At 47.3% G+C, this 10274-nt stretch overlaps 1 protein-coding gene and 1 long non-coding RNA gene across 3 annotated transcripts in view; both read right to left on the bottom strand.

Moving 5' to 3' along the window:
- Positions 1-1735: 1735 nt before the first annotated feature.
- On the bottom strand, positions 1736-5164 carry LOC106895633. The gene is made up of 2 exons (XR_001413470.1): positions 4895-5164; positions 1736-4569 (listed from the first exon to the last, which is right to left on the bottom strand). It is a non-coding gene; the product is annotated as an uncharacterized LOC106895633 (long non-coding RNA).
- A 201-nt stretch (positions 5165-5365) lies between these two features.
- Positions 5366-10274, bottom strand: part of PAK3 (p21 protein (Cdc42/Rac)-activated kinase 3) — a 41633-nt gene continuing 36724 nt past the window's right edge. For both annotated transcript variants that reach the window (XM_014955162.1, XM_014955163.1), the window contains one exon: positions 5366-9373. In XM_014955162.1, coding sequence (XP_014810648.1) covers positions 9284-9373 — 90 coding nt within the window. In that variant the 3' untranslated portion in view covers positions 5366-9283. The remainder of the gene's footprint in view (positions 9374-10274) is intronic.

Raw genomic sequence — 10274 nt, 5'->3', positions numbered from 1 at the left:
GGGCTCGGGGCAGGGTGGGGGGCCGCTCTGCCTCCGCACCCCCCCGTGCTTTCTGTGTGCGTGTGTATATAAAACACACACACACGAGATCTGAGTGATCGCTAGCTCTTTTGCAATGTCTCTGTATATAAACATGTATCATATAAATAGAGGCTGTTCGATTTATAGAAGGGTCTCGGTGTGTATCAAATAGCAAAAAATAGTATGTGATATAGATGGCTACAGAGAGGGAACACAAGGGTCTGTATGTGTATACCCGTGTCTATGTATGTACAGCTTCTGTAAGACATGTAGCTACAGCATACTAGTTATATATGGGTCTATCTCTTTTATATGTCTTTATATACACGTATCTATAACATGACTGGATGGTGAGAGATAGTTACGTAAGTTGCTTGCATGCACTTTCCTATAATAAAAAAAACTAAAGTGTATATACACATACAGAGGATATATTAAAATATGTGGATGGATAATGTTTTAGAAAGGTGTTTATATATACACAGAATAGAGAGTTATGTATTTATATGATGGACTGAGTATATATATACACATATATGAAAATATTTTCATATATATATCTAAACCTATCTACCTAGCTATGTGAGTTACATAGTTACAGAAGGGTGTCTTTCTAGATCACTAGGGTGAGGGTATAAGGGTCTTATATGTATAGATATTTCTCTGTATGTATGTCTATTGATCAAATTTTATATACTTTAGCTGGAGCACAAGACTGTTCTGTTCAGTTGTATAAAGGTCGTGCTGTGAGTTATATCATCAGGTAAGGTGTTTGCTCTGTAAATATATAGACAGACATATATTTACTATACCTAGATGATGTATATGTGAAGGGCTAGCATGTTAATTTCATAAGGGTCTCTCTCCCTCTGAGAGCCTTCTAACATGCTCTCGCTCACCACCTACTTTTTTTGGTGGTATTAGATCTAATTTATACACACACATAATACAGATACCAGTACATAATGACATTACTGTCATGCTATTTATAATAAATAAATGTATGTTTTAATATATGGATGTGTATATGTGTGTGTATACATTCTTTCATGCAGTGATACAATACATACATAGTGTACTATAGCATGTGTAGGTGACCAGTGTCTGTTACGTGTTTAGCTCCCTGTGTACACACTTGTGGGCAGCCTCTGCTGAGCAGCAGCTGGGCTCACCCCAGGACACGGAGACGTGTGTCACTGGGAGAGGGGACCCGGGCTGGGGGGACCAGGCTGAGGGACGATGGAGCCAGGGGGCACCTACCCAGGGGCTGGAGCCCCACCACCAGCGCATGTGTGGAACCCGCAGAGCTGGAGCATCTCCGTGATAACCCCACGGCTGCGCATCACGGCAATCGGACATGATGGACTCCGTGTCTGCAGCGGGGTCCCAGACCCCCCACACCTCGGCCTCCGGAGTCCCCTCACGGCCGAGCAGGCGGTGGGGATTCGCTCACAGCGCGGAGCTCGGGAGGCAGGTTCAGACATTTCTGGGCAGGATGTCAGTGAATCACCGTCTGCAGAACGTAACTCACCGCGCTCATCGGGAGGGGACGATGGTCCTTTGCAGATACGGAAGAACGGTGACAAACACATGGGAAAAATGGCAAGGGTCTGCAGGTTTGTGCCAGCGGGGGAGCAGTGGAGAGGCCGTCCCTCTGCTTTTGGGGACACAAACAGCACCGGCAACTCCCACAGGAACAGCTGCAGTCGCACAATCCGTTGGTATTTATAACTTTTATTTGCAATACTTTAGGTCCAAGTTTCAAACTGCAATATTTTTACACTCAAGACACAGTCATGCACAATCCATATTTCAATTTTTCTATTGCTTCAACCACAATTTAAAATAACTTAATATTGGAAACGAAACCCAAAATCTTAAAAAAAAAAAGATGCTGAGGTCAGTCAGATGGATCCATGCCATCAGCACATTTACAAAGTAAATAACTTAGTTCTCTCTTTAAAAAGATCAGTTACCTCTTAATCCAAAGTTACAGAAGATTTTTCACTACACATTTGTTTTTATCTTTTTCTTTTTTTCTGTTTTTTCTTTTTTAATTTGTCTTTTTTTTTTTTTTAAACAGATAACACGTCCTAAAAAAGGAATGTACAGCAAAATGAGATACATTTCTGATAAACAATGAAAATGTAGGCTCCTCCTCTGTTTACTTTTATCTGGATACCCTGAAGAAAAAAAAAAATTAAAATTGTAGCAGGCACCAGCGTAGGTGTAAACTGGCTGCTTGGGCCTAAGCTGGGCTGAGCACTGGTTACGTCCCCATCCAGCCCAGGGCTGTGGAATCCTTTTGCAGATCTTCCAGCCCCGGTGCCGCAGCCGAGAACATGGGGAGGTCCCGGGGTGGGCAGGGGCCCCGGGCTCTGCCCAAGGAGCTGTGCTCCTCACCGGGGGACACGGCCCCTGCACCCCCCCACGGCAGCTCCCCCACCGCCTGTGGGCTGAGGAGCTGAGGGGCTTCTTCCCCTGTGCTACAGACGGGTTTAGCAGCGTCGCTCAACACGAACACAAACAGCGCGAGAGAGCAATGGCCTTTGTGCACCTTAAGGTCAAGACCCTCAGCAGAGGTGGGTGTAGGAGACCTGCATGGTCACTACATTGACCTGGAGAGCTCTGCATGATGGAGACCAAGAACAATGGGGAGGTCCCTTCCACCCACTCCACCAGGGACACCACTGGTATTACCAACACCTGCTTATGGAGCCACCTTCCTGCTGTCACTGAACCCAACAACCCAGCTCTCACTGACGCAACGGGAGTAGCAGCAGTGCCTGTATCTCATCCCTAAGTCTGTGGCTCGACAATGACACACACCACACACAGTAGAAAAAGGACCTGACTTTCAACCACCTGCCACTATTCCCTCCTGTTTGCAACAGTGTCACACTGGCCTGAGGCATCTGGGAGCCTTCACAGCAAGCACGGACTTCAGATGACAGGTCCTGGGCCCTTGCACAAAGTGGAGGTGGTAGGTCCCTCTCCAAGCTTATGGAGTCAAAAGGCTGCAGTAAACAGAGAGTTCAACAGGCAGAGCAATGAGGATCTCAAGCAGTTAATCTGAGCCCCTTACACTCTTGGTCAGCAGCCACCAAGCATGGGAAGAGCAGAGGGCACAAGGAGGGACAAAAATTAGTCAAGCACAGAGACTGGAAAGAGCAAGACCTGTGAGAAGTAACACGCTGCTTAATTTCTCTCTTTAGGAAAACTTCTGTTTCAAACCCCTGAAAGGAGTGAAGAACAAAGCAGAGGTGACACACAAACAACACACATGTTCCCAGTTCATACACCTCCTCCCTCAGTGTTACAGAAGAAATCTGATGACTGTATGCTTCCCTCTAAGAAGGGAAGTTCAGCACTGGCAGCCCAGCAGTAGTTGCTAAAGCAGCTGAAGCCTTAAGCTGCAAGAGCATCCCTTCTTCTCTTGCCTATAACACCATTTTTAGTTTTGAGATGGCTCTTGTCACCAAAGATACCCTCAACCATTGGTAGGCTCAAGCCAGTGATGGTTTATACACACGATGCACACCTGGGATTACAGCAATCGGCACTAAGCCCCATCCACAGAGGGGTGTATAAGCAAGATTCCACAAGCTTCAGTCAGAAAAAGAAATTACCCTGTCAGCTCAGGGACAGACACAAGCAAAGAGAAGTGTTAAAGATCCCTGAATTGCAAATCACACTCAAAGAAATCTCAGATGGTTTGCGTCGAAACACAAAGTTTGTCCTTTGCCTGCTTCCTGAAAACTGGGGGCTAAAATTAAACATATTTACCTGGCCAGGGGAGAGGAAATAATAAAAAAAAGAAAAGTTAAACACTTACATTTATGGTTCTTCATCAACTTGCCCCATCGTGCATCATTAAGTTGCTGCACAGCTGCACGAGTGAAGGAGTGCAGTGGGAGGGTGTGTGGACCACTAACTTGACAGGGTTTGGCAGGGTGAAGCTGGCAGTAGCGTGCACACCTGCAAATAACAGCTGGCTCCTGTCTTAACGGTAGGGGCTGCAGAGCTCTCTGGCTCTTTGTCACTAGATTCACTCAGGACTGGAGTAAGAAATACAAGTATTTACATGCTCAGGGTGAGGAATATTCAGCAGCCACACCGATGACTATATATTGGAAATAACCACTAAGAGACACTGGGTGTGGTGACAATTCCTCAACGAGAGGACAGGTACTTACTTCCCTTCTCGTGGTGACTGGAATGTGCTTCATTTTCGGTGGCAGGACACGGGGGGAGACTGACCGAGACTCTGCCGAGGTGCAGCCACCATTGGCCTCAAAGAAACTCAGCACAAACAGCTAAAAAAAATACTTGAGTTCATTTGTGTGTAGTGCGAGTGGGCTACCAGCAGCCAAAGGTGGAGAATAAACACACAGGTATTTACACAAGCTGGACACAAGACGTGAGAACGCGACCCCGGCCCCCGTGTGTGACCAAACCCGAGCGCGCTGTGATCCACCCCGTGCGGGCTCCCAGGACTGCATGCAGGAGCTGTATGGAATTGTACATAGCTATGGTTTTTTTTTTTCCCTTTTTTTTTTTTTTTCTTAAATAAATAAACTTTTCTGTGCTTTTCAAACTTCCCCAACTTCACTGCTTTCATGTTTCCGTACCAAAACACGTTAAAACCACAGTGAGTTATTAGGTCATTTTCACACATCTTCATTGCATTGGGAATCACAGTCAAGCTCTGGTCAGGGATTATTTACTGTTTAACGAATTAAAAAATGAAAACAATTAACCAATCCTTTAAAACCTTGGAATGAATGTGTTTGAAACCTATTTACTTATGCACTTCGCAACAGAAACAGCTTATTTCTAATACTTCCCAAAATATATGTAAGTAATTGCTTACTTTTTTTTTTTTTTTCTTAAATAAATAAACTTTTCTGTGCTTTTCAAACTTCCCCAACTTCACTGCTTTCATGTTTCCGTACCAAAACACGTTAAAACCACAGTGAGTTATTAGGTCATTTTCACACATCTTCATTGCATTGGGAATCACAGTCAAGCTCTGGTCAGGGATTATTTACTGTTTAACGAATTAAAAAATGAAAACAATTAACCAATCCTTTAAAACCTTGGAATGAATGTGTTTGAAACCTATTTACTTATGCACTTCGCAACAGAAAGCCTGCTCTGTGCCCAACTCCCAAAATATATGTAAGTAATTGCTTAATCTGAGGATAGCACCCAGAAAACCCAAGATGATTCCAGAGATTTTACAGTATTTGTCTCTTTCCTTTCTGCAAGGTCAACGCCACTCTCAGTCCTAACACACCATGTCAGCCTGTAAATAACGCACAAGAGTTGCCTCTCTCAGGACTGGGGTTTTGGGATGGGTTTTTTTGTGGGGGTTTGGGTTTTTTTGGTTTTTTTTTTAATATATTACTATACCTCTTCTGCATTTCCTATCAGAGCTGGGAGGGTATAACCGCAGGTGCCATCTTTCAGGATCGAGTGACTCAGAATTTAGTGCCAGAGCCTGTCCCAGGCACAGAGCCCAGGGCTGCAGGAGGTGCCTCTCCCTGAATGTCCCCGTCTCAGCCGTGCAGGGACGGTCCGTGTTGGAAACAGCCACTGGCAGTGGTTGTGTCTGTTGAGCCCTGTCTGCCTCCTAGGGATTCTTTTTAGAAGAAAAATCTTGAGATTTGCTGATGCAAAGAAAAATAAATATAGTATTTAAAAAAAAATGAAGAGTAAGGCCTCTTATTACAGCAGTTGTCTTTTAAAAGCCAGTGCCAGCAATATTGTGTGTGCTGGGGCATACACTGATCAAAAAATAATATAATGATGCCACCATTTGATTTTCCTGTTTCTCATTTCTGTTGTCTGCCAGGAAACTGTGGTGGTGGGTTTTTTTAAAAGTAGAGATGCTGAAATACTTAGAGGTAAAGAAAATCAATAGGAAAAACTCCCAATCGAGTAGTATAGTCTGTCAATGTAAGTATTTATATTGTATGTCCAGCAAACGTGCCATTAAAAAATGCTTTCCTTTTAAAGGACGGCTGTCTGTTCCTTTTTGGGTAGGGAAAACTAAAAGCTACGCCGGAAACAGAAACTGTCACTTGTTTCTTCACTTCTTACATGGAACACAAACGTTTCATTCAGCCGAATGCTTCAGAGAGTGAGGGCAGCCCATCTCGAGCCCAAATTACTCTTTCTCAAGAAAGTCTCCCCCAGACAGATAAGCTTGAGCTGACAGAGAAAACTGGGACCACACAAAAGAAACAGAATCTTTTGAATAGAACAGAACAGCATCATCTAAGTTGCAAAAGACCTTTAAGACCGTCGAGCCCAACCATTAACCTAACACTGCCAAAACCACCACTAAACCATGTCCCACAGCACCATGTCTACCCGTCTGAAATACCTGCAGGGATGGCAACTCCACCACTTCCCCAGGCAGCCTGTTCCAATGCTTCACAACCCTTTTGGTGAAGTTAATTTTTCCTAATATCCAATTTAAACCTCCCCTGGCCCAACTTGAGGACATTTCCTCATGGCCTGTTAGTTGGGAGAAGGGAATGACGCCCACCTGGCTTCAATGCCAGCTCCCTTCAGATCCCTTGGGTGGATCCCTTCCTGCCCCACAGAGCTGTGTGTGTCTAAGGGGTGTAGCACATCACTGTCCATTTCTCCTTGGATTATAGGAGCTTCATTCTGCTCCCTACCCGTCTTTCAGCTCAGGGGGCTGGGTACCCGGAGAACACATGGTCTTACTATTAAAGACCGAGGCAAAGAAGGCATCAAGTACCTCAGCCTTTTCCTCATGTTTCCCACTATGTTTCCTGCCGCATCCAAAAGGATGGAGATTCTCCTTAGCCCTCCTTTTTTTATTGGTCTTTTTGGCATTTTTTATTGTCTTTTATGGCAGTAGCTAGATTAAGTTCTAGTTGGGCTTTGGGCCTTCCAATTTTCTCCCTGCACGACCTCAAGACCTCCTTGTAGTCCTCCTGCCTTGCCTGCCCCTTCCTTCCAGAGGTTATAAACTCTACATTTATTTCTGAATTCCAGCCAAAGCTCTCTGTTCAGCCAGGACAGTGTCGTCTTCCCTGTCGGCTTGTCTTTCAGCACCCTTCTGAGCTTCAGAACCCTTCCTGCACAAACTGTCGTGCCATCCCTGTTTGCCCACCCTGGTCCCCAAGAGCTTCTTTTATACGGGGAGAGGGCTTGGCCACCGTTGCTCCTGCCTGGTCTCCTCAGCCACTGTGGTGGGAGCTGCTGGCTCCTGGAGGCTCTCGGCTCCCCTGGTTCAGGAAACCGCAGGGGCTCACCTCAGCATGTGATTTGGGCATCTGAAATCAGACCTGGTGTCCTCCCCGGGCAATCAGGAAAGGTTAATTGGTGGTAACTCGGGGAGCATTGCCTTCCTCTGTGGCCTCTGCCAAAGGCACAGGGACAGACAGGGGGAGCGAGGGCAGGCTCAGCTGGCAGCGTTAGTGACAGCTGGAACACAAGGACTGTAACTAAGTAAGAAGCTGAAGCCAAACAAGCTACTGGCCTAATTCAAGAATAGCCCAAGCATCCTTTGTTCCTACTGGCAAAAATGAAGGTGGTTGGTACCTTAAAGGCTACTTGGCCCCTCACAGGACCAGGCCTCAACATGAAGATCTGCAGCAGAAAGCTGTTTCACTTTTTTTTTCCTCACTGGGTGGGTGTTGCTTCAGTTGCTGTTTTGAAGGTCTTTGATTAGTTGTACTACTAAAATACAGCAACAAATACTCCATGCAAATGCTTTTCCCGAGTGAAGCCACATTGCATCTCTTTTTCAGAAACGAATAAATAAAACACAAATTGCATACTTAACCTATTCTGCTCCCTCACACACCAGTTGACTAACCAGACCCCATCCTCAGTCACCCCCCGCGTTCCCTCCCTCCCAGCGAGGCCGAGCTGTGTTCAGCAGGCAGGGGCTGGCGTGATGCCTCTCGGTGTTTCTGCCATCGCTCTGCATCTCCTCTGCCCTCGCCCAGCTCCAGCTTTTCATGAGCTTCCCTCCAGAGCTGCTGCTGCCCCGGCGCGGGCGGATCTGAGCCGCGGAAGGTGTCACTCTCTCGTGCCAGGCTCAGTTTCTGTGGCAGAAGTCGTGTGCCTAAAGGACACTCACCTGTGCCCGAGCCTGCAGAGAGCCCTGCTCCCTCCCGCTCTGCCGAGGGCGGCGCAGACGCTACTGACCTTTCCTGGGAGCTACGAGACGACCAGGAGAGTAGGCATCCTCAGAGGTGACACCACCACTCAGCTCTGTTTGCCCTTCTCTGCTCCTGCACAGCTCAGGACAGCTCATCCCGCCAGTCTGCACCGTTCCAGCCACGACTCACCTCGGGAGCAGCGCGCCGCCAGGCTGGCTCTGACGGGGGAGGATGAGTCCGGTGCCAGGAGGAGGCCAGTGCCCAGGGCCAGTCCCTGCCTCCTGCTGCTCCAGGCGCCTTCCTCCAGCCTGGGCGTGCGGCGGCTGGGGCTGCGCCGTGCTCTGCGAGGGCCCTGCTGGGGCTTGGCTCCAGGCACCTCACATTTCTCATACAGCCCTTTCTGAGCGCACTGACTGAGCTTTCTGCTTTTTCATTTCAGTAAGACTCATCCAGGCAAAGAAATCACAATTAGTTATACAAATCAAATTGTCAAGAACCAAAACACTATATATTCACAGTTGAAAGCCTGTATCTCAACAGGATGTTTTGTCTGCCACATTCTTGATTCCTTTTTGGTTGGAAACGCACTTTTTTCCTCATCTAGAAGTACCATGACTGGGCAAACACCAGCTGAGCGGACTATTAAAAAGGCAGTGCAGTCTGGAGTTTATGAATGAAGGAGACCCGTCTCCAATGCCAAACCGTACCAAAAAAAAAAAACCAAACATAAAAGGGACTTTCCGCCTTTAAGAAACAACTGACAATTTAAAAGTGAATGTACAGCTTATTCACAGGGTGAGAAGGAAGGGAATCTTCCAGCTGAATCTGCTTTACCTTGGAAATGGCTGAGGCAGCAAAGCATTTTCGGTCATTACCTCTCTGTCTTAAGCCCTGTTTCATCTTAAAAATAAATTAAGGAGCCAGAAAGCAGGAAGAAGACAAATGATAATTTTTTACTCCTTGAGGGACTGGGTTGTTCTCCCTCCTACCGCCATGACTGTGACCGTTGGTTTGTTCATCCGTCCATCTGTCCTGCAGCACAAGAGTTGAGGTTTTATAGAGTTTTTGTTCTCAGTCCTGCTCTGAGCATGGGAGAAAGCCGGCCTGAAGTGCTAGCGGCTGCTGTTCTTAATCGCTTCCTTTGCTGCAATGATCAGAGGAGTCAGACTGGAGAGAGGCTTGGCTAATTTTAAAAATGGATGCTGCCCAAAGGAAAAAAAGAAATGAACCATTACTTTCCAAACTCAGTTACTCACAGGCCTGAGCAGGATTCCTCTGGCTACCAGGAATATGCAGAAATAGGGCTGACGGGACCCTCTGCACCTGTGTCTCCACGTCCAGTACCTCGCTATCGCAGGCAAACACGGCCGTAATCCTATTAATCCATCTATCAAGGAGTCTTCAGCTTGCTGGGGTTTTTGCCCTGCCAGCGCTCTGGGAACGCTGCTTGCTGTGCCAGGCCCTTGTTCCTTTCAGGAAACTCCAAATACTTACTTAAGTTCCAGTTTTCTAAAGACGTGGGCTATTTTAGTTGGCAAAAAAGATGAGGGGCATAAGCCATTCCTGAGGAACCCCAACACCTCCAGGAAGCGTTTGTCCCAGCAGCATTCAGGCCCACGTGCTGTTCTGAAGGCCGCTCAGCACCAAGACAGAAGCAGGGAGCCAAGTGACAGAGCGCTGACGGACTCAGCTCCGGGCTGCAGCGAGAGCAGTGTCTGCCATCCCCAGCCCACCCCTCCTGAGCTGGCTGGCACCTCCACAGCGGGGACAGCCAAGTGGCACGTGTGGCAGCTCCCTATCTGCCACAGAACCTGGCACTGAACCTGTACCAGTTCTCATCTACTCGGCTGTGCCAGGCAGCAAATGGAGCTGTGACAAGTCCCGCTCAGCTGTCCCTGTTTTGGTGGCAGAAACCTCTAGAAGTGGGGCTCAGCAGCAGAAACCTCTAAGAGTAGGGCAGGAAGGACAAGCCGAGGCCCCTCTGATGCTCACAGTGAGCACCCCACAGCCCCTTCCTTCCCACAGCAAAATCTCTGACTGTTGGGCTGTGGCTGATTTCAGTGGGTCCCTCCCTGGTCATATCTCGGTACACGTAGCCACCAA

This window comes from Calidris pugnax, unplaced genomic scaffold, assembly GCF_001431845.1.
Source record: "Calidris pugnax isolate Ruff unplaced genomic scaffold, ASM143184v1 scaffold38, whole genome shotgun sequence".
In the NCBI taxonomy this organism is placed as follows: Eukaryota; Metazoa; Chordata; class Aves; order Charadriiformes; family Scolopacidae; genus Calidris; species Calidris pugnax.
This window is presented reverse-complemented; position numbering and strand designations above follow the sequence as displayed.